Raw genomic sequence first — 24,859 nt, 5'->3', positions numbered from 1 at the left:
TGCTCCTCATCACTCTGTAGAAGCTCATCTTTATGCATTAAGAGATAGAAACCATAGGACTGCTAAAAGTGTCATATCTAATTAGACATGTCTTAGTCCATGTGGTACTCCAGACTGTTCCAATTTAACAGAATACTACCTGAAATACATCAATACCTTTAAACTAGAGAGACAGCCCTCCCTTTGATCTTTTCCAGGAAAGATGAACGTGACCTTATTGTGTTTCACTATCAAAACCATCAAAATGATGTTTGAACAAACACATAAATCCACAAACATACAGGCACAAATAGGAAACATCCCCGCTCCCTTGTCATTCCTCCTCCGCTAAATACACATCTCCAACCCCTCCCCCCCCCCCCCCCCCCCGCGTGAGTAACGCCAACGAGGAGCCAGATCGAATCAGGAGCCCCTCTATTCGCTCCACATGTTAGTTTGAATCCGAAGGCCCTATCAGCGTTCCCATCTTAAGAGGAAAACTCCCGGCTAAGCTCTGAATCCTCTCCTTAAGAAACCACACGTTCTGCCATCATTTCCCCCTCTGGTACTGTCAGGCTTAGTGAGAGAGCTACTGAAAATGATCCGGGCTTTGTCCCGGTGGTGCACTTTGAGGCGCCTGCCAGCGCCGAGCTTGGACTTAACATGAAAGCCGTTCCCCCTAAATGCTTCTAATCAAAATGTCACATCAGCACATATGTTCTGGAGTGCTATGCCCATTACATGTACGGAATGAAATAAGATCAATTTGTCCCGCACTGTAAGGAGGTTTATGATTTAAGCTCAAGGGGAATTGGTTGACACTCTGAAGCGGATTTCCAATTTCAATGTCATGTAGGAAATTAATGACTGAGTTTAGAGCTGAATTATGGACTGCTGGGTCTTGGCTGTATCGGTTGGATTTCTGTCTTTTTATTTGCCATTAATGACTCTTATTATTTTGCCTAGAATAACAAATACAACATAAATAATTTATCTCACTGTGTAAACATTTAACTTATTTTAAAGAACATTTTGAAAAACACTTATTTTCCAGAGAGGTCAAATAGAAAAGTCACCTCCCTCTTGCGTCCGTGCGATAATAGTATTTTAGTGAGGGCGTTGCAGGAAGGACTCTCAAAGCCCAGGAATGAGTTGTGGTCAACACAAGTGAGAGATTTCAGGCGGGCCTTCGAAAATGTGAGGCTCGACAAAAAGAATGACAACAGTGAAGAACCGTTTGCAAGGACAACTGTACTAGACGAGTTCAGAAAGTACACAAAACTAGGCCATTTGTATGTTTTTGTTTAGTCAATTGGTGAGTTTCAGAGGTGCTGCTACCTTGGTGATGGCCCCGCCAGATGTTTTTGTCCTGTTTTCCAATCTTTGTGCTGAACATGCCGATGTTGCTGAATGCAGCTTCACTCTTAGCTTATACAGCTTTCAGATTGACCGGTTTGGACGTATCAGTCCCACAAGCGCCACATCCCTCGTGTCGACAATGCTCACGCACATCCGAGTCCAACTGGATCGCAAAGCTGACGTTTCATTTCCAAAACGCAGCGGCTGCGTGGATGGTTCTCTGACGTGCAGCGCGGGGTCAAGGCGCCATGCCAAGTCGTCCCCTGCCAGCCCGGACGGAGGGGATGTGTTGGGAGTGACAGCTCCCGGAAGAGAAAGCAGCGGAGAGAGTTGCTCGGGTGTGTTGGGCCCGTGGATGAAACTGTGGAGGGTTTTTTTTTACTGTGGGGCGGCGCTCCGGCAGCCGGAACACTGGGTTTTCATTTCTCTCCCCGGGCGAGGGGTTTAAGTATCATCTACCACATCTCACATAGACTCACAAGGCTAAGTGCTTCTGGCAGCCCTCATTATAGTGATGGGAAGTGTTCTGCGGAGGATAATGCACACATGGTAGGCACTGATGAAAGATGGCACCCAGCGAGGGATCGGGGTGCTTCGAAGGAATGAGAAAGAAAGCGAGAGAGAGGCAAACACTCCCTCCTTTGTTGCCTCCTCCTCCCCTTTCGTTCTCTCCTCGGGCAACAAACTGTTGCTTAAGTTGGCTCGGGAATGCAGAAATGGAGCAATCGTGCTTTGGTGAGAAGAAAGAGGGGTGGAGGGGGGGGGGTTGACAGTGCACGCCAGCGAGTACATGCTCCCAAGTAGAACCATGCTCCACCCCCACCCCCGTCCCGCACTCACCGCACTCATCTGTTTTCCACTCTGCCTTATCGGGACCAGATGGGTCCCAGTGTCTTCCCTCGCATCCCTGCTTCTCAACTTCCCCCTTCCTCTCAACCACCTTCCTCCTCCTCTTCTCCCCCCCCCTCCCCTGGCTTCACTCGTTTATGACACCCCACGGATTTTGTCACTGCGGTTTCAGGCACAGAATGAAGGTTTGCCAGAGCGAACGCAGGAAGAGGAGGAGGAGGAGGAAGACAAATAGGCCTTTACCCGCCTCCTAGAGCCCTAGTCCCCTTGTTTGTCGGATTGCTGGTCCGTGGCTCTGACGGTGGATTTATGTATCAACCATATAGTGATCTTTTCTTTTCTGGTATTGACTTCTTCCTTCTACCTTTTATCTAAACGTAAATAATACCACACGCACTAAAGTTCTCGAGAGAACTCGTCAAAACTAGATCAAAGATTCTGTACTGATACCAAAACAGTACTTATTTTAATAGCTGGGTTTGGAGAGTATGTGCTTCTTTCTCTCACGGATGATACCATAAGCGGAGTGGAGGAAATTCATTTACCTTTTCCCTAAAACATGGAACTGAATGGAGCAGTATTAAATAAAGAACACTGGGTAGTTTAAATGAAAATGTTCCCTGACTCAGATCAGATACCAAAGGACTTGACTGAGAATCGTAGAAAATAAATTGAAGTTACCGCACAATTCAACACTGTATTGTTTTTGCCAGCAGACGTAGTGCGCTGTAAATCAAATACAGTCAGCCACACGGCATTTGCCCATATGTTCAGAGAGCAGGACTTCTCTGCTGAGCTAGTTGAACCCTACACAGCTTCATCCTCCGGTTCAATATCGCATGGGTTCCCATCTCTTTGAATAAGGTTGTTGGACTGTTGGAATTCTCCACCCTTCCTCCCTCCCTCCCACTCCTCCCCTGCTCTGCTCCTCGTTCCCCGCAAGTCGTGGTCAAAGGCCCCGGGGCCGACGCACGGCAGCAAGATATTAATAAAAATATGACTGAGTCCGATGGGATATGACAGCAGCAGCGGGGGTTGTTACGGGGGGGGGGGGGGCGTGTGGTCTAGGAGGGGGGTGGGGGGTCCGGTGGAGGCTTTAAGTCAAACGGGCGCTTTAATGTGGTGTGACTTTGCCCACTTGAGAGGCTGGTGTGAAGTTACAAGATTGGACCCAACTGGGACGGGGCGATGACGGGTCCAACTGCGGAGACGTCCGTGATGAGGGGAGACACGCTCAACTGGCAGCAGAGTCCTCAGCACCGGCAGCCCCCTACTCCTGGAGCACAAACCCCGCCCACACACCGATGGATCGCACACTTCCTCCACTGTATCACAGATCAATGGCTCCAAGAGTGAGGTCATGAAACCCAATGGGGATAGTATGGAGGACCCATACCGTATCGTGGTACAGATATAGTTAATTTACTGTCTAAAAGTGAGGCAGAGTTAGAGGACCGTGATATTTTTATTTTGCTTAGTGTCATAATAAAAGTATAATGAAAGTAATTTATCATCACAGAAGCTGAATGAAGAGTAGGCATGAAAAGAAAGTGTATCCACGAGTCAAAAGTCTAGAACTGAATCTGTATATTAAAACTATTTTTCTCCAATGAGGCTAAATATCCCTCTGATTCCTATAAATGTACTTACTAAATCTGCAGAGTTACGCTTCACTCCAAGAGCCCCAAAAGACATGTCCTCATTCACATGACAAGCAACTGAAAAAAAGCCACAATATTCATGTGGATGGCTGTAATAGCAAAGTGTGCGGTTATTTACCCTTCACTTAACATAAGAGCTGCATTATGCCAAAAATTTTAGCTCCTCCCAAAAAGAAACCAACACCATATTTTTGCACCATGCAAGTTTGTTTCACTTTTTTTTTTAATAACCTGCGCCGAAAACCCCCCACAAACAAATAAAACTGCACTGGAAATAATTGAGATGATCAAACCGTATCAGGAAAAGAAACTCCTGATGGTTGATGAAGTATTTTTCGTGTTGGTGAGACCATTCACCAAACTGCACACAGCCCGGCAAGAAATGCAGAAGCCTGACCTCCCCAAAACCCCATCTGAAAGACGAAGCCTTCAATAAGCAATAGCTTTATACAACGAAGCCCCCACTGAACCCGACTACAACCACAGAAACCCTTCACCATCCGACACCATCCTCTTACCCCACACCGCCTTGTTTGTGTGTGTGTGTGTTTGTGATGCTCACACCAACATGACCCTGCACATAAAAAGCCATCTACCTATCCATCCAACCACAGGGGAACACTGGCAACACATGCCGAACCATTTGCCTCTCTGCTCCTTTAGTTGAGGATGGGGAGGTTAGAGGAGAAATAGGAGAAAGCAGAGCGGGGGGGTGGGGGGGGGAGGCACCCAGCCGTGTGGTTTGAAGGGCTTAAGCGGCAGAACATGCTCGCACATTAAGAGTCATCTGATCCGCAGCTTACTAGGCAGCGTCCAATGTGTTTGCGAAAGGCTCGGAGGAACGTAAGAGCGAGAAAAAGAAATGCCTCCCGGCACCCCCCCCCCCCCCCCCTCGTCGAACCACTCCATCGCTCCTTTCATCCGAACCCAACAGGGACAGAGGAAGTCATGGCTGAGTCTAAATGCGCTTCTTTCTTTCTATTTGCAATCTATTTCATCTCCATGTGTGATTTATAAGCCCCTGTTTATTTGCTGCACGCTCCATCTATCTTTCTCTGTTTTTCTGTCATTCACTTCTCTGTCCCCCCCTCATGAAAAGGCCGTGGCACAGCCCCAGGCCACACTGGCTCACTGACCAACACGGGGCGGTAGGAAAGTGGGGCACTTGGGAGTTTTTTTTTTCTCTTCGCTTTCAATTCTTCGTCTGTCTTTTCTCCATTTGATATCTCTTTGTCTAATGCACATCGTTCCAGTAAACACTCACTTGGAACAAATCTCAGCATGTGGACAAGTCCACTGCGTTTGAAGAAGTGGTTTGCACGAGTGGGAGAAGCAAAAACAAAGTCCTGTGACAATGCTTTGTTATGTTTCAGATTGCTATTTTTTTTTAATGCAAAACAGCCGCTACTTCATTCCAGATCCCATTTCCACTTCAGTACAGTTCAGCTCTGTTGTACACATTAGCAGCTGATTGGCCCCTTGATAAACTGATAAACCGAGCATTTTATCAGCCGCTAACACAAATATCTTGTTCCCAAACGGTTAATATTACACACTCATGATTCACAGATGAGCATGCTTCAGAAAACCACATTTTTAATAAAGTCAGACGTACTGTACATATTTTGTCAGAGAACCAGATGGAAAAACTACTGACTCGTGCAGCTACGAGACGCATCGCTGTAATCTATCCTTAAGACCACATGGATTTCGGCAGCTGCATAAATTACGGTGCAGTGAAAGACCGGAGCGCTTTAAAATCCAGTGCGGAGCCGGACGTGTACGGCGAGTTTCGCATTGAGACAGTTGCACGCAGCATGTGGTCTGCAGGAATATGAGGTTCTGTGTGTGATTGAAAAAAGGAGAGATATTTCTTGGTTTGAGTGGCACTTGAATGCGAGAGTGTGTGTGCGCGCAGCAGCGGGGTGAATGCCCTTTGACCTTAACACCAGCACAGGTGTATGTGTACATCTGAAGTGTTTCACTTTGTAATCGGAAAGCGCAGCAGCGCTGGTGTTGGACGCAGCATCGACGTGGGTGGGCTAACTCACATGTGGCAGCGTTGGATGAGGAAGCGGTAGGCCACATCGTTTTACTACAGAGACGTCTCTATAGGGCCTTGCCTGTCTCGTGGGAGCCGTGAAGCCCTTACACCAAATTCTTCTATCCCGTCCCTCCTCCCGAACCGTTTTCTCTGTGTCACTTGTTATTAGCATCTCACCCATCAATGGCATTCTTTCCTACCGAGCTCCTTCCATTAAAACTTGCCTCTGGTAGCAGCGTTCAGCTATAATCCAATCTGGAGGGTCAAACTAGCGCATGTGGAGCTGCTTCTCATTTCCCTTTCCTTCACTTGCTATGTTTCATTGACAGAGGTGCTGTCATTATAGGGTAGAAAAGAGGAAAAATACTGACTGACTGTTGGATTGCTGTATAAAGAAAGAAAGTGGAGGATAATGGTGTTAGTGTGAAATTCTGAAAGACATACAAAGAGATGAGATGAAAACGGAGGAGGTTTTGTTCTTTTTTTCAGTGTTTTGCTCTGCAGCGAAACCCAGGAAAATACACAAAGAGGACAACAAACTTAACTGCTACGATGGGTTATGGGTATGGAAATATGGGAGAGGTTCGATAAGTTGAAGTACCTGACAGTGAAAGATGTATTCTGGTGTGGCCTTTTTAAATTTGATGTTCCATACAAGCGCAACACCATCAGGTTCATGGGGAGCATCTTCATTATTGTTATAGGAGGCAACCAGCAACTCGGGATACTGAGAGGAGAAAAAAAAAATGTTATCAAGCAAGATTTTGAATTTGGGAACACTGTGGGAAAATAAAGGAAAATGTTCAGTGCCCGTTCAAGGTGAGACACAACAGGATCCCAGCCTCACCTGAGTGGACCAGTCAAGGCATGTGATCACGCGATGTTTCGACCAGTGTTCATCGTAGAAGAGTCTACTGAAGGACAGGCTGGAGCCGCTGGCCGAGTCCCTGAAAAAGCACAACAAATGTCGTCCGAGTTGACGTCCATGTTGCCCAACGTTTAATGAAATGTGTTGCCTCTGGTCAGGCACTGGCAGCTGGATCACATTAAAGGCCATCAGAAGAAATGGGGTGAGCCGTCTGACTGGCCGGAGTGAGTCATCGTTTGAGGCAACATGTTGCATGTGGTCAACTAGATCCGGTGCAGATTGTTGAAGTTGTTCCGCCAGTTGTTTTGTCTCCGTGTCCATTTGTAAATGTTAGCTCGGCAGTCCTTCTGTTAAAGGCAGATTCTTACTTGAGCGCTTACTGCAACAGACGCTCCACACTAATCAGCCTGAATTACCGGCTTACCGTCGTCAAAGCTATGCGACAATTAATGGTAGTATAAACAACGTAATGAAACGTCGGTTATGTTGTTACAGTTTCAAAAATAGCATGTGCGTGGAAACAAAGAAGAGGACCGATGTCAAGCACTGGGTCACGGCCTATTTTAGACATAATCTCTATTTGACCACAGGCTTGATGCTTCTCTGTGGCTGCAGTGGTCCAAGATGAAGTGAGCTGCATTCTTCTGTAATAGCAGAGCAGTACACTGAAGCAGCTTTGCACTTGGGACTCGTATAACTTCAACCAACACTTTCACTGACCTCCATTTGGAGGCAACTCTTCGAACGGCAAAACAATGCTCTTGTGTCACTTCACAGGAGTTTTAAACAACCCCCCCACCCTCCTAGAAAGTGTGACATCAGCAGGAAGACATGCATTTTGAAGAACAAAGGCCCCTGCATGGACACACTGGGCATGAGTCAGTCTATGCACATTTTGTAGTTGGAGACGTGGGAGTAAACACTCACATGTGCTCTTATATCAAAACACAGGCTCACTCCTCCTGCCCCTGTCTCGCCTACTCTCCGCTCACCCGTCTTTGTCCTCCGGGTCCCGGCCGCTGTAGTCAAAGAAGATGTCTCCGTCCTCGGCCAGAGCTCTCTCCATCACCCGGATGCTGCAGTCGAAGAAACTCTGAAACTCAGAGGAGTGCAGGATCTGCTGCCTCTCCTCCTCTGTCAGTTCACGCAGGACTGGAAATGAGCCTGAAGAAAGGAACATGGCACGGACACAAAGTCCTCATTCGACATTTAACACAGAACAAACTATTGTTGGAGTCAGTGAACAGCACCAGTCATACTCACATGATCTACAAACTCAGACCAATAGACCCAGAGATATTTCATGTGTAATACTTACTTGACAAAGAAAGGCAGTGAATACGTCTAACTTAGAAGCTGCAAGCTGGGAATGGTTTGGATTTTTAAGTATATGATTAATAGATTATCAAAGTACTGTATGTTTGGTTTTTCTGTATGTTTCTTATAATAAATAACAGCGCCAATATAAATGGACTTAAGTTGTTACTGTTTAATCTAAGGTATTGTACCTTATCCGTTTTCCTTTGTTTATATAATAAGTATATTATATATATATATATATATATATATCTTTTTCTCTTTTAGGCTAAGCCCCCTTATTTACCCATATTAACAAACAAACAATAATGCTTGTGAATATGACATTTCAAATCAATACAATAATAATTTTACTTGACTTGCAAAAAATGGTTATGTTGTCGTTCTCTCCACCTTTCTCTCAATTACTGTCGAACAGCTTTAAACTTTGAGCTTCCTCCAATCTCTCTCGGGGAGAGAGAGGGAGACCAACAGAAAGAGACATTTTTTTACCTTCAGAACTTATTTTTTTGATCATCCTGGCACCGGTGCACTGATGTGTTTCGTTTATATTTTTTGTCAATTCAATTGTTCATGTTTGACCCCCCATTCTTTGAGTTCCTGAGCTTTTCATACATTGTACTTTTGTTACTGACAAAATCACAGATGCCTCTCTGCACCTCTCTGTGGTTTACGCGGTCATTTTCATTGCCAACTTCTGCACGGAAAGAAAGAGACGTGTTTCCAATGTCGGATTAACATTCATTTTATCTCTATCAAAACCAGAATCCCGTCCGGGACATAATAAACTACAAACAGCTCCTAATGCATATTTTCTAATAAAACCCTACTGCAAGAACTTCATAAACAAGAGAGAAAACAAAGCCCTCTGAGCAGGACGCCTCCCTTTGAACGTAATGGCTGCACAGCACGGCGTCCGGTTTTTGAAGTCACTGTCCCCAAGCGCACATGCAATTTTACACACGCACGCCGCCACGCACAGACACACATATGTCGACCTTTACCCTGCCTCTTGACTTTGATCCCCCCTATCCCTTTGTATTTCTTACGAGTTGTCAGAGAATCGAGTGGCGGAGATCAAAGGCCAGACCTTCTAATAGGCCAGGATGAAGAGGGATGACTGTGTTTATGAGTGCGTGCGTGTGCATACGTCTGTCCGATGTGCGTGTTGCAGTTACAGTACAGTCAGAGCTGTGTTTGTGTGTGTTTGAATACAAATGTGTCCGTTAATCTGTGTCTCCATCACATGTTGTGTTTCACCCGTCCCACCAGATCCATATTTGACCCCGCGGACCATCCACAGACACACTTCTCCATTCCGCTCCCCCTTTGAAGCGTGGTCGAAGGGTCACATGACAGGTTTTTAATCAGCGCTGACCCCCACATGCCATGGAGCTGATATGCTGCACCCGTCTTAACCCCCACCGACTGGCTGAGGGTGTCACACAAAAGTGGCCGTGTTTCGTGACAGTTTGACCAACAACATGTGAGAAGTCGAGGGGGAAGAAAGCGACCGGAGGATAAAGAATGGAAAGTGTTGTGTTTGCGGTAGTCGGGAGTCATTCATCAATCCGTTGTACCTTCTGTGTTTTCCCTGTTGTCCTCTTCATCCTGCTGCTCAGACTCGGGGCCTGGCTTCGCCTCCATCATCTCTTCATCCTCCTCTTCTTCCTCCACTGCGATAGGGTAAAAAAAAAAAGAACGAAAGAGAGGGAGCGCTCATGTTAATCAACAGCTGTTCCAATTCTCTTCAACCTCCCGCTGTGTACTCTGCCCGCCCCCCTTCTTAGCAAAATAATCATTGCCAGACACGCACCGGTACACCTGACTAACTAACATTGGGTCCAAATGGGTTTGATTTACAGACACACCGTTTTTTTTTAAGTCTTCCTATTTAAAAATGCACTTTTTTCAGTGCATTTAGGCTTCAGCCCTTAAAATACACGTTTCTACTCTGGACTGCAGTCGACAACATTCAGGAAGAAGTTAAGTGTTGCTTGTGGATATACATAATCTCAGTGGGAGTAACAAATTCAACAGGAAACCAGCCTGTGCCACAGCTACAGCTACAAATGTGTGCTGTGGCTGTGTTCACGTGGTCCGCATGTGTGGACATTGTGCACGCAAATCACACACACACAGACAGCAGGAAATGTCCGAGTTGTGTGAGCTCTTTTCTTTTGATTTCACCCTTGACCCCAAGCAAAAAGATCCAGTGATGTGTGTGTCTAAAAGGGGATTCCCTCTGCATTCCTCCAATCAGGCTCTGCAATTACGCCTTGCCTTTTCAGAATATATATTGTGAGTGGGAGCAGTGTGTGTGTGTGTGTGTGTGTGTGTTTGGAATGAGGTGGGGTTCAAGTATGAAGGGTTACTGTCAACATAGGCACCTGCTTGTCAGCTACTGACCCCCCCCCCCTCTTCCAACAAGCCCCCCCACACCCCTCAGGGAATGTGTTAGTAACCCTTGCCAACCTCTCCTCCCCTTTGCTGCCGCTCCGTCCCTCCGAAACAGATGCTGAGAGTCGGGGGGCCTCTCAGAAGCCCTCTTAACACCGTGACCGGACACCTGTGGTCTGCCAACACACATGCGACACACACACACACACACACACACACACACCCGGGGCCCTCGCCTGCAGTGCCAGGGGTGGCGAGGGGTTAACTGGCGCAGGGTCAGGCTGACAACAGTGGCTCAGTCCAGCGGGAGGAAGTGACTACATCACACCCTCAGACGTGTCATGTCTCTCTCTCTCAGACACACACACACACACACACACACATACACAGGTCGGGGTGTGTTTAACTCAGCTGGAGTATGGCCCGGGGGCACTGTTAAAACCACTTGCTCGAGAGCCGCTCTTGCACCGGATGAACTGTCCAATTCATCACTTGAACTCGCCAGAGCTCTCGATGAACTCACTGCTGCCGCTTTAAAAAGACACAAATGCGATTTTGATTGGTGGAGCAATTGAGCAATATTATTACTACAATTGGATTAGTTTCTGGCATTCTTTATTGATTATTTAAGGGATCCCAGAACATCGTTCTCTTTGTTTGCCTTTGTTTTCCTTTCTTTTTCACGGTCAAAGCCTTTGATTTATGGCTGTACTTTTTATACTGTGTGTACATAATAAATAACTAAGCTAAATCAAACACAGGGCTGAGTCCAAGTCGGTGGTTAACAGTCAGCTGTAGAGATCCAAACACCAGTGACCCACCAGTATGGAGGCGAGGCCAGAGAGGACCAGACAGGCAGGCTGCCAGAGTAGCTCCAAGTCGGAGCTGCCAAGACAGACAAGCAGACGGAGCCGCACAGGAGAACCCTTTCGGCCCTCCCGCTACTGCTTCACTTTGTTAGGCTTAATGTCTCTCGGATGCATTTTTGTATTTCTGTCATCTCTCAGTCTCACCACTCTTCTCCTCCACCAACTGCTGTGATTACTCAGCAAAGGCTCCATGATGTGACACAGAAATCTGGGTCCTGCTAACCAGCATTGTTAAGATACACTGCAAACTTACATTCTTCCCCTTTTCTTGACCTAACGTGACCGGCCCGGTTGGTTGGAATGTGTGGTGATCGGGATGGGAGGAGCGTGAGCAGAGGAGAGAGAGAGAGAGAGAGAGAGACCACATTGAGGAGCCGTCAAACTGTCAACCCTCCCCTCCCTACCCCCCCCCCCACGGGACCACAGGACGCTGGAGCGAGGCAGCGTGATTCATGGCCTATATGGGTTACCTCACCGAGGGGGGAGACAGATACTGCTGATGTCGTTGCCAAGCGGCCATGCATCAAGTTGTTCTGTCAGAGAACCGCAACAGAAATATCCCGATTTATTTCCTTTAAATGGAAATTTTCAGAGATACATTTCCATGTACGCAAGTTAAGCAAAAAGCTATATCGCCGTAAATGACGCTGGAAACAGTGATACAACACAATTTAAAAAAAGGACACAAGCAAACACACACACACAGGGGCACAACCGGGTTTCCTGTTGAGTTGCAAAAGAAGCAGGGAGGATAACTCAAAAAGAGACAATCTTCCGCAGTTTGAGTTTGTCCGCGTGCTACCCTGTGAGTACCTGCACACTTCTTGTTTCAACCTCTTTCTCGTCGCGGGCTGCTTTCTCTTTCCACCTGCCGCTTAATACCGCTCCTCGCTGCAGGACGACAGGTTAACCGGTGTCCCCCACCCCCACCCCCCCTCGCCGGGAGACGGGGGGGGGGGGGGGGGGTCCACCTTGATGAAACTCCGCTTGGGGGCTCCCGTTTTGCCCGGCTACACACGCGGGGTAATGATATCCTCGGTACCCAGTGACGGCCGCGTCTGGCTGCTTCAATCTTCCCCTGGCTGCATACTCACGCTGACCGTGCCCAGTCAATTCAGCACAGCCCAGCAGGTATGTAGACACACAGATGCCCAGTGTGGACAAGTACACACACACACACACACACGAATGGGTAAAATGCATATGCTCACGCACAGGTACACATACAGAGGCGTGTGCAAGAATGTGAAATAGTTTGGAAGAAATGTTATTCGCATCACGAGAAAGGAAGTAACGACACAGCCTTTCGTACACTTTTCATAGAGTAGATGTGTATGCTGTAAAAACCAGAAATGTATTCTTTTGCATTATATTGCGAACACACAGCGGCAACATGTGCTCGTACTAATCGATGCTGGTTTTTCTTCCAAAGCTGGATCCCTCTCAACCCGCTGTGACTGACAGGTAGGAGTTAACTGGTCATTACAACCAGCTACTGCATTGAGCCTAATCAACACTTTGTTGTTATGTCTTCTACGCACAATGTTGTTTTGGGCTTTTATGAAGTAACAGAAGTGAAACACTTCAGGTAAGCTAATGGTCTTAATGCCGGCTGACACACCGCTGAGTGCTTCATTAGCGCAAACATCTTTATTATTATTATTTCACAGCAGGCCGCTACTATCGAGCGCGTGGTGAGAAGTTTTCAAGATACTGCCACCGCGTAAACGACCCTCCGCTCCGCTTCAGCTGCTACATGAAGCACAATGGCTTGGTGTGTCACGGCAACAATGTGTTAGCGTGTGCTCCGTTTGGTAAGGATCAAAGCCTTCGCTAACCTTCTTTTCTGAACCCAATCCACAATAAGTGGTAGTGTTTTGAAATGAGTTAGCGCATGCTTGGAACAATTGGAGTAGTTATCTAGAAGCTGTGTGTGTGTGTGTGTGTGTGTGTGTGTGTGTGGAAGGAGGATGAGCCCAGGCTGCATTAGGGGGGACTGATCACAGCAGCATGGAGGTGGCTGCTGAACTGAAGTTGACAGAACCTCATTTTTATAAATCTTATTAATCACAAAGAGGGACATGATAGAGAAGAGGCCGTGGAAACGGGAACGAGGGACACAAAGGAGAGATCCCGGAGGACTGTTGGGGAATCCACGCACCGGGAATAACCCTAAAAACAATACACACACACACACACACATTCATATTGACACACCAACGCACATACACAGAGATGACAGGGGTGCTGGGAGGTTGGCTGTTGAGCAGACCACAACAAGCACTATGCAGAGGAGTAGGAGGCTGCCATGACTTGAAAGGCTGCTCTAATGTGGCACACACACACACACATACACACACACACACACACGCAATGCATCTAGTTCACTGAGAACTTCACCTCTTCAGATATTACAAATGACCTGAGGCATCCGGGGAATTTTCTCACTTTAATTTGTCCCACCTCCAGTAATTTAATCCTAGTATCATAAAAACAGATCTATTCAACCACAATGATTTCAGACAACGTGATATAATGATATAGGTCATAAATACAATGACGCAAATCTAAGATAAATTTAATGTGTATGACAGGCCTGTGGTGACAGACAGGACTTATAAATGAAGTGACTTCATTTACGTTAACGCTACTATAGCGAGTGTAGTAAACAGAAACAGTCTGCACATTTTGGAGAGCCTGGATTGCCGCCCCATTTTTCAGCTACATTAAACAAATTAATGGCCAATTCTGAGTATAGACAGGAGAAGGTTAAATGCTTAAAATGTCCACAAAATCCCTATTTTTTAATTTTATTCAGTTTTTTGGCCTTTCCGTTTGTTTTTAATAGAAAATAATGCTTAAAATTCATGATGGTTCATCAACTCATGATTACCACAGTAGGGGTAAATGTATTCGCCGCATACATGCGCGCACCCATGCACGCACAGACACACACGCACACACACACACACACACGTTGGCAGCGAGGCCTGATGTGAAACTGGTGAGGCTAAAACCTGCAGGATGACTTAGATTAATTCATCACATATTGCATATTGTGTGTGTCTGTGTGTGTGTGTTCCTGTCTGTGTACACCCGCGTCCTCACCGTATGCACACACACGCATATGCCCTCACATGATTAGCGATCGTTAATGCAGCTCAGTAAGGTCTTCAGGAGTCTGAGGCCGACCCCGCTGTGTGCTGTGGGTACAGTCGGATTAGATTTTCCCCCCATTTCCGTCTCTCTTTCAGCCCAACCCCCCCCCTTTGCGTCTCAACCCCCACTCTCTCTCTAGCGGTGCCACCCGGGCTTGGCCCCAGACCCAGACCCACATCTTTAAGACGAGGCATCATGCCACGCCATGCTCCGGGCCCGGCCGCAAGACCCTGATTAAAACCCATGACTTCAAACTTTCCACACTGTCAAAAACCCAGTCGGGGAGAGAGAGAGAGAGGGGGGGGGGGCAACAGAGAGACCTACATAACCTACATTAAAACACCGCTGGGGAAACGGCTCACTTCCAACGCGTCATCTGAGCTGGGATTTGTGTCACTCAGAAATAATGCTGCTGTTTGTGTGTGTTTGCCACTCGGATGGTGATGGTGTTTCATTTTGTTTTAATGAGGGACAGGCAGACGGATGGGAGCTTTTATGGGCCTGCTAAAGGTTGACGCTTGAGGTTGAATCTGGTTGGATTGTGCTAAAATAGACAAAAGCATTCCCAGCAAGTCTGCGACACATTCAAGGAAAGCTTTTTGATGGAATTTTATTAATTAAATTAGGACTTTAAAAGCCACGTTTAAGAGGTTTGATTTAACCTGTTAGTTCATATTAGCATAATTTAATTCAAGCCAATATTCATTTCTAATAAAAATCTCTCAACGCTTTTGGCTGAGGAGGCTGTTAGTGAGGCCTTGAGTTTGTGTGTCAAGAGTGCTCCCTGCTGACGAGCTGCAGAACAGCATGCCCCACTGCAGCCGAACAGAACACCAGCATGCTCATCGTATCGCACTTCAATCAACTGTCAGGCTAGAATATCATAGAACTGCGCTAATAGTTGAAAAAAAAAAAAAAATGTGTTAAATTTTATTAGCAGGACAGACTGAAAAACAGCAGTAAGTACAGCAGTGTGTATAGTTTAAACGTGGGTTATTATTGTTTTGAGTTGTTGAAAGGTTGTTAAACCTGGACTGAAGGCGGGAAGCCGAGGGTTAACTGACACGACTGGAGCGAAGCGGGGCTGTGAGCTTCAGGCTAGCTGTGGCAGTGAACCGCTACCCTCTCATAGAAGAAGATCCCTGGAGAGTCCAAGGGATCTCCGAGTGCAAGTGAGACCACCCAGGCAAACCGTGTTTTACACACGCTAAAAGAAAAGTGCAGCGCACAGGGGGGGTGGAGGGGAAGAGGCAGGGGCGAAGCATGTCAAAAAGTCAAGTTCAACATAATTTAACTGAAAAGAAAAAAGAACCAACTTGAAGAGAGAAAAAAGGGGGACACGTGAAACTGTATTCCTTCTCATCCAGGGCCCTCATCAGATGGCAAATATTATTTTGGATGATGGCCATTTTGAGGGCAAGAGAGAGAGAAAGCCAGAGGGAGAAGGGGTTCATGTACCTTATTATACGGTGGTCGTAGAGGAAAATTGCAATAATCTGTGACTTAGTTTGGAATACCTTACGCGCTGTGAAAGACATTATTTCGCTCTAATATCAAGAGTTTTTGTGGGTTTTCGCAGCCACGGCGCTTTGACAGAAACCGCTCGGGACCCCGCATCAATCTCCGGGAGTGAAACACGAGCGGAGGCCGCGCCCTTTAGAGGACGATGGCGGTGAAAGACGAACTCAGACTCGTTTTCGAGAAGAGAGAAAGCGAGACGCGTTGGCCGATTATGTGTGATTGCAGGATGGACGAGAGGAGATCATGATAGGAAAACCCGAGACCGATCTGGAGTGTGTGTGAGTGTGTGTGTGTGTGTGTGTGGGAACATGCACACACGGTGCATCCACACTGGGGGGTAAATAGCTGCCCTACACGCTGCCACCTCGAGGCAATAACTCCACAAGTCCCCAAACACGGAAAGACAACTCTCCACGGTACTTTCAAAGTAAAACTAACTTTAGTTCATTCTGTTCGAGGGCACTGGAAACACTCACTGTGGTTATTCACTATTTTCCTTGAATTTTTTTTTACTTTAAAACACGCACACACACACACACACACACACACACACACACACTGGTTCCTGTCTGACTGGAACAACAAGAATGTACAAGTGAAGCACTTCCATATGTGCCTGAACACACACACACACACATACATATGTGCATAAATATATATATATATGTTCGTATATATTATTCCTCACCATGTAAAGCACACTGTCATGCAACCACAGTCCTCCCTCCCACAAAGCCCTCAATCATGTTGCCTTCGTTGGGACCGAGCGTGTGTTGCAGTCACTGTTTTTTTAAATTTTTTTATCTAGAAACGGGACAAACCGCCCGACATTTGAGCCTCAGTCACTGACCAATACAGTGATGAACCCCCCCCAAACCCCCTGTCCCTTAATTATGAGCATGAGCACAATGACTCACCAGGCTGTTGCTGTTGTCACCTACGACACTTCACAACTGGAACAGCTGTGCAAGGTGTCGATCAACGACAACAATCAACACTTTAACACTTTTACATTACATGTAATGTAAGTCGCTTTGGATAAAAGCGTCAAATGACATTTGTAACCCATGGCTTACATTTTGCCAGGCGAGCAAGGCGGTTGGGTCTCTTGCTCGGGGACACTTCGACGGGTCACATGGAGCAGCCGGGATTCGAGCTGCCAACCTTGCGGCTCCCAGCCAATCACGCCGCTCCATGCGCCACCATCGCCCCCCCCCCACCAAACACTTGGTGCTTGATAAATATTTTGTCGCGTAAGAAAAAGTGAGACAGTTTCATAGGTTGCTGCGCTTAAATGACATCATTCAGGCCGTAACATTTGGCTTTAGTTAAGAATGTTTATTATTCTACAACAACATGGCAACAGATTTAGTGACTGGAACCCAACAAAAAGGATTTGTTGCCAAATGTCAAAGAACGTCGAATATATGTCTTTGAGGGTCTAGTTTATGGGCCCAACTAGGTTTAAATAAATATCACATTATAGTATAGTATAGCTATGTCCTAAATGTATTTTAAGTATTTAAAGACATACACAGATGACAAAACCATGTCAACAAACATATGTTGCTGATACAAAGTCTATATATCATGACCCAGAGAAATAAACTATTATGTCTTGTAGTAATGAGGTTCCGTTGCAATAGAATGTTTCTGGAACCAATTTAAAATCTAAACCTGTTGGATTAAATCCTAAAGGACATTTTGTGTTTAACTGTTGACAAATTAGTTAATGTAATGTATACTATATATACATAATGTATTTAGAAATTTGTGAAAGAAATGCAGAAAAGTAAACATTGTAATTGGAGCAGTGTGTAGCCAACGGTTACGATTACATTACATCAATTTGTCGTTTGGTTTCTTAACCGCTCCATTATGGGATTATTTAGAGTTTATGTGACGTTGTGTGTGTGTGTGTGTTTGTCGATGTGCCCGTGTGCTACTGTTTAAACCTCTGGTGAGTGCATGCTTGTTTGTTTCCGCCATGTTTGTTGCTCTGTGTTTATACTCATGAAGCTGTACACTCACAAAAAAAAAAAAATGTGTGCGTCTTTTCAGATTAGTGCTTGGAAATGGATTTTCTCTTGCAATTAGAGGCCATTACCAGTTCACCACATGTCAAAAGAAAGCCACTTATTGCAGTAAATATACTTAAGGAGTGAATTACTGACCAACTATATACTCAAGCTGTACAGACCCTGAAAACTAATGGTGCAGAAAATACTAGGGGAGGGGGTGGAGAGAGGGAGCCATTCACACATCATTTTTGCATACAGATGCTCAGACTTTACCAACACACACTCCTGACCCTGTGAACCTTTAACCATAAGAAGGGGCGGTCTGGCACTGCAACATCCAATCACACCAAAACACACACAGAGTTGGATCTCTGAAGGCCTCTTTGCGGTCCACAGTAAGTACTCACGCCTGTGATTCCAGAACAGCTGCTTCCCTCCCGCTTTGTTTCTCTCCCTTTACTCCTCCAGCTCCTCAGTTTATTCCTCAGCTTTTGCTTTCCCTCTTATTCCCTTCCCTTCATGTCGTTCTCTCTTTTTCTTTTGGCCCGCCAACTAATGTCTTACCAACTGGGCTGGGCTTCCCTCGTGCCAACTTGCACACGTGCACAACCGCATGCACCAAGTACCTGCCATCCCTGTGACCTTTGCCTGCTTTGCCAACATCAGATAGCCATCTCCCGATTGAGATCAGTAGAAAGTAAAAGAGTGTTTTGTGACTCCGTTTTTGTGGCCAATAGGGGTTGGTCAGTCCGGAGGAGGGACGCATGGGGCACGCAAAGAGAGAGGCAGTCACGCTGCCCACATCTTGATGAAACTATGTAAAACATCGCCACCTCCTCCCATGTGTAGAGTCTTATAACTCGGCTCCTCGCGATATTGTCAGATCTGAGTGAAATGGAAGTGGAACATTTCAAGTGCTGTGGTTAAATAATAGTCATGAGAAAGTGTTCCCGGTCTCTATGAAACTCCTGAAATTCTTCAACAGTCTGTGTTCCACACTGATGAGTATGTGTGTTACATTTTGCTATTCAAGTAGAAAATGTAGTACAACTTACATTTTGCACAGGGAAACGTTATCATTTATCTTATTTAAGACTTATGCAGAGTTAAGTTGTGATCTAGCCCAAAAGCCTGGGCCAAATCCCATTTTAATTCCATAAAGCCAAACCCTGTAAAGCCATTTGTGTCTTTAAGAGGCTGAGACAGGCTCGCTCTTCGTGTCAAACTAGCTTGATGGGAACGGAGCGACCAATTCTTATGATCAATTTCCAGAGTTGGCAAAAAAAGTTGTTTTACACCAAAACCTTGAAACAAATAGTCTCAATCCCAAAACAAGTTATGAGACATAAGGGACATGGCGTTTCTACTTTTATCTTAATGTTCTTAGACCATTTAGACCTTCACAAGTGATCGATTATGTTCTGTTCAGGGTAGAAAGCACATTGTCCCATATTAGATATGCAACCACTTCTGGTTCTCAGGAACACGTCAACATTATTTGCCACGAGACAGAGGCATGAAACGCCCAGCTATCCAACACACACACTGTGTTTGACCTTAGCTGGTTAGGTTAGTATCACACACCACATTATCCCTTACTTTATTTCCCTGCTATGTACTCAGACAAAGCGTCCATCCCTCACGACAAGCATGTCCATTCATACCCACTAAGACGGCAGTAAATAGCTGGAGCCAACCGTGACTGGGGCTAATCCGATTGTCTCTCACAATGGACGCTCAGGACGGACAGATGAGGGAGCAGCCAATGGGAACAGGAACATGCATAGACAGCTACACATCAGGATTCTAGGAAGGCCGTCGGACACGGAAATGAAAAGCTGTATCATTAACTGGTTTAAATGAGAGTCACACACACACACAAACTCCATGGGAGCTTTAATAACACAAACTCTTGTGTTGAAGATGATCACGCAGAAAAGTCATTTCAAATCTGCACAATCTGATAAAGCTTACACAAGTGTCTCACACACGCACTCAGACACACACACTTCACCAGCCACCTTTGGGCACAAGGGCAGATATAAGAACTGGAGAGGTCAGTAGTTCATGAGGAGGCCATGAGAGAATGAAACCTCCTAGTCATCTGTCAATGATTTAAAGTGATCACGATGCGACTACACTTCCCCTCCCGTTAACACACACACACACACACACGTCAATCCTAGTTTTAATGTGAAGCCCCCTTCATTCACACCCAACTAGTAAATTCAGGCCTGAATAACATATGATAGCAATGACAATGATCCATCATAGATAGACAGGTACATATCTTGATATCATTTTTTTCATTTCTCTTTTGAGTTTGGGAGGTCGAGGATCACGACTAACTTCAGTCCCACGGTTTGCAAATCCTGGAACGTGCTAAATCACAGTTAAAATCATCTGTAAGCCTCACATCCTACCACTATACAACACACACACACACACACACACACACACACAAAGGTGCAAAATCAGATCAGATGCAACAACTAGAGGTCAATCCAAAGAGATTCATACAGCCGTTAGACAAACCATAATAAGGACAAGAGATTTACTCTTCCGTTTCATTCCTCCCCGCTGGCAACACCACCCCCCCCCCCCCACTAAATCTCTCCTCTCTCTTAAATGTAATGTTTACCACAACACAGAGGTAGCATTAGTTGAGAGCTCCAGATCAGACCCTGAGGGCAGAGAGGAAGGAAAAGAGAGACCAAGAATGTATAAGAAAGAAAAGAGGCTGGTGTTCTGTGTAAATAGACAAACTGTACAAGAAAGGGGTGATTGGGGATTAGGGAGGGGGGGGTTCTGTGTCTTTATGAAGTTAAATATGGAATCAATATAAAGAGACAAGTTTAACGGTTAACTGATTAATAAAAAAACTGAAAATGTTTTAACCTTTATTTATACCACCTTGCAAAGTCAGACTTTTGGAACATAAACACACACACACTCAAATAGTTCCGAGAAACTGTCAAATTGAATTCTTAAGATCAAGTTATTATTGATTAAATACGAATCGTTTTGCATCCTCTAAAATATTCACTACGTATAAGCATCCAAGAGTACTCCAACGTTATAAATAACCCACAGGCAGTATGAGTTTTTTTAGTATCTAGTAAGTATGAAATGTGCGCAGCAGTGCAAGCAACCTGTAGCCACAAACCTGGGAGTCGGCTGTGTGTGTGTGTGTGTGTGGTGTGTGTGGTGTGTGTGGTGTGTGTGTGTGCATGTGCGGCTCAGTAATTAACAAAAGGAGCCGGCCTGAACAAACAGGGAGCCAGAAGTGCAGGCAGGTGCTTCCATCACCTTTCCTCTTTCCCCACACACAAGCTTTGTGGCAGTTTACAAAAGGGTCTCCTCAGTCCAAGGTCACCTCCCTGCTGACTTCCACAGCTCGGCTCTGGCTTCCAGATGTTCAGACACACACACACACACACACGCACATGCGTACACACATTCAGGGACCTCAAAAAAATCTGGTTGAAAGCCAAGGTAAAAAACATTTTCATCCTGTATGCAGACTAATTAGAGCCTATTTCTTTACAAGTTCTATTCTCTTTACCAAATTGTCTTGTACAGTTCACAAAAGCTCTATTATGTGTGTGCGTTTGTGTATTTCACGTGTGTGTTTATCCATTTACTGTGACTGCAGTTGACAACAAGACTTCTTGTACGAGCAGACTTTAACAAAAAAAAGTCAAAAGCTTGTTTGTGATTGTGATGTGTGTGTTTGTATGTGTGCGTGTGTACCAGTAAGTGAGTCAGAGCCAATGTGCACTTGTTGAATAAATGAATCTATTCCTGGGTCCGTCGAGGAAATGGGGGGGGGTTGAGGCGTGCCGTGGATGCTGATCAGGACAGACGTGTGTGTGTGTGTGTGTGTGTGGAAGTCTGCTGGTGGAGGAGGGCCGTGGAATCCACACCAGACCATCTATTATAATGACAGGAAGCAGGAAGTACAACCCCTTCACAGTCACATGGCTGCCAGCTGTCTTGACAACAAAAAAGATAGAGAAAATGATAGAGTGTGTGTGTGTGTGTGTGTGTGTGTGTGTGTGTGTGTGTGTGTGTGTGTGTGTGTGTGTGTGCGTGTTTATTCCATATATGTCTGACAGTAGGTATGGATCTAAAGTGAGTATTTGTTCGTGCATTCCTGCACGCCGAGATGAACGGAGTATGTGCATATGGAGTAAAAGCTTGAAGGCTTGAAGCTAAACTCAACTGCAACTGTAATCCGTCCAAATCCTCGGCGCTTCTCTCCTCCAGTGGGAAACGACTCTGGATGCTATAATCGATATGCCTTGGATTTACAACCACTAACGTCATGCCAAGTCCCTTGCGGGACCGACCTCCGTCTTCACCATATGGATGTGTTTAGTAACTGCTGCTCGGCGCACAAACGCGCGAGGAAACACAAATATGCACGCACACATTTCCATGTATGCACACTTAACCCTGCATGCAAACTCACTCTAACACACGCATGGACACACATCTTTTATTTTGTACCATTTTTGTGCCCAGACAGAAATTACGATGGAATGAATGACAGCTCTTCTCTTTTCAAGAATACAAAGCTGTCTGTAACAAATGTGTAAAGAAATGTACATATGTGTGTGTGTATAGAACACGCACAAACACACACACCAAGGCAAGCAGGAATCTTCTTGGGTGACTTTCATCTGTCAGGCTTTAAATTACTCCGGGTTTACAGGCTGTGAACTGGCTAAATGAAGGAGTATCAAATTCAACCACACAACCACGTCAATCATTGCAACCTGAGACCTTCTGTTGCTTCGTGTGAACCTAAAACAGCTTAAATCCTTGAGTGTGACACGTCAAGAGAAGTCCCTCACACACACGCATAAATACTCACCTTCAGACAGGTGGGCGGTGAGCGGCGTCTGCGTCTCCTTGCAGTAAGCCACCACCTCCTTGGGAAGGAAGTCTACCTGTGTGATCTTACAGGCTCCCAGCCGCTGCATCCTGCGCCTGGGTACCGGAGACAACATGTTCCCGTTACCACAGCCATATCGTGCACGGACTTGATCCGTGCTCCGTACAACTGACATTCATTTTAAGGGTCAAGGCAACAAATAACATGCAACCACCATCTCAAACGCCACAACGCTGCATCATTAGAGGGGTTAAGCCTTTGAATGGAGGTTCAAATGTGCGTTTTGGTTATGAAGTGCCATGCAGTGCCAACTAAGATGTTTTGTGGAATCCGTTTTTGTCAGACAGCAAACTGGAAGAGAGAAGGAAGATGTACCCGAGCTCAGAATCAGCCTGCAGCTGCAGCACAGAGGGGTCTGCGTCCCACTGCAGCGTCCTGATGTCACCAACAGGGGGAGCAAGAGAGGACATGCATGTTTACAAACGGACATGTTATAACAAACACATGGACATCGGCGCGTTACCGCAGGTATGCACAGACACACTCGCCCATGAACCACTCGTCTAGGGAACAGCTTAACGTGCAAAGATGGCACATGGAAAAACATTTAGATAAGTGGACATCGCGTGGGAGGGCCAATCAGGGAGACATTATATGTCATGATGCTTTAATGTGCTCTATTTATTTAATAATCTCTGCTCGTCTCTACTAATTGATTTATTGGGTTCTGCCAAGAATCTGTAAATTGAAAATACTTAAAACATTTATAGACAGAACACGAGGAATAATCAATATAATTCAATTTTTTTCGGTGGGAAAACCATCTGACCTGCTGGCATTTAAATGCAGAGAAGCACTGCGAAATTTTTAATCCTCTTCGGCATCGACTTTTTGCAAATTGCATGGTATTAATCCATTTCCTGGGATTGTCCGTGTCTTGATGTTTCATATTATGCAAACTTGTGCCACATGATGCGTGAACGCCATGAACGATCTTTCCAGCAACATGATTTACACCTTGCAAACAACTGCACAACAAACATGCATTTATAGAGATCTAGCCTGCTCAATAGACATGACAATACACTTCCAATGTATCATCAGTGGGGGGGAACAGCTGAGATAATTCGGTAATTCTGCATAGTTTATCTGCAGTAACCGTTGGGGGGAGGCAAAAATAAGTAGAAGGGAAATCAAGCAACAACTGAAACCTACAAGGATGATGAAATCTGCCAAACGTGAAAGGATAATGCTTCTGACATCAGGACACTTTCTGATGATAGCTTTTAGGGCCAGTGAACGTGCCCGTCAGGCCCTCAGCTTGTGCCACACAGCGCCGGGGGAGAGTGGCAAGGCATTGCTTCGCACTGACAGACCGGCTGTTTTGTAGTAACAGCAATGACACTTTAAGCAGCGGATTGTCAACTCTGTGAAGGCTGAAATGACTTTGGTGGCTCAACTCATGCAAACAGAAAAATCCTCTGAGCTGATATTTAAGGGCGACAGTCGGGCTGCAGACGGGGGAGTCACCGGAGGAGGCTCGAGGAACGAAGGGAACGGAGTGGCACTGTGCTGTCAGGAGCTTGAAAAAAAACGTGATGGGAAGACATCCCTGAGACCACTTACGACACTGCAGGTGTCTCTCTGTGTGCACATGAGGGTAAATTCAGCTAAAGAAAGGAAGGGGGCGAGGGGAGGGGAAGGAGAGGAGGGGGCGGCCGAAGGGGGGGGAGGGGGGGGGGGGTTCCTGGGTTTGACGTGAAAATCCTTACCTTGAGCTCTGTGCTTGGGACTTGTTTTTAGAGAAACCTGACCTAAGGAGGGACAGACACATACACAGCCACAAATGGAGAAGCTCAAAATGGCATGCCATCATCCAGGGTGGATTTGGGGGAAGGGGGGGGGCGGGAGG

At 45.9% G+C, this 24,859-nt stretch overlaps 1 protein-coding gene across 18 annotated transcripts in view; it reads right to left on the bottom strand.

Annotated features, from left to right (window-relative positions):
• LOC119219303 (cytoplasmic dynein 1 intermediate chain 1) overlaps positions 1-24,859 on the bottom strand; it is a 42,569-nt gene that overhangs the window by 13,978 nt on the left and 3,732 nt on the right. For 6 of the 18 annotated variants that reach the window (XM_037474424.2, XM_037474426.2, XM_037474425.2 and 3 more), the window contains 7 exons: positions 24,720-24,761; positions 23,323-23,382; positions 22,927-23,042; positions 9,658-9,753; positions 7,753-7,924; positions 6,740-6,839; positions 6,494-6,619 (listed from right to left, as the gene is read on the bottom strand). In XM_037474424.2, coding sequence (XP_037330321.1) covers positions 6,494-6,619; positions 6,740-6,839; positions 7,753-7,924; positions 9,658-9,753; positions 22,927-23,042; positions 23,323-23,382; positions 24,720-24,761 — 712 coding nt within the window. The remainder of the gene's footprint in view (positions 1-6,493; positions 6,620-6,739; positions 6,840-7,752; positions 7,925-9,657; positions 9,754-22,926; positions 23,043-23,322; positions 23,383-24,719; positions 24,762-24,859) is intronic. The other 12 variants (XM_037474427.2, XM_037474432.2, XM_037474435.2 and 9 more) reach the window with 3 other exon arrangements.

This window comes from Pungitius pungitius, chromosome 17 (assembly GCF_949316345.1).
Source record: "Pungitius pungitius chromosome 17, fPunPun2.1, whole genome shotgun sequence".
NCBI classification, from domain to species: domain Eukaryota; kingdom Metazoa; phylum Chordata; class Actinopteri; order Perciformes; family Gasterosteidae; genus Pungitius; species Pungitius pungitius.
The sequence above is the reverse complement of the archived record's forward strand: the minus strand, read 5'-3'. Positions and strand labels throughout refer to the sequence as shown.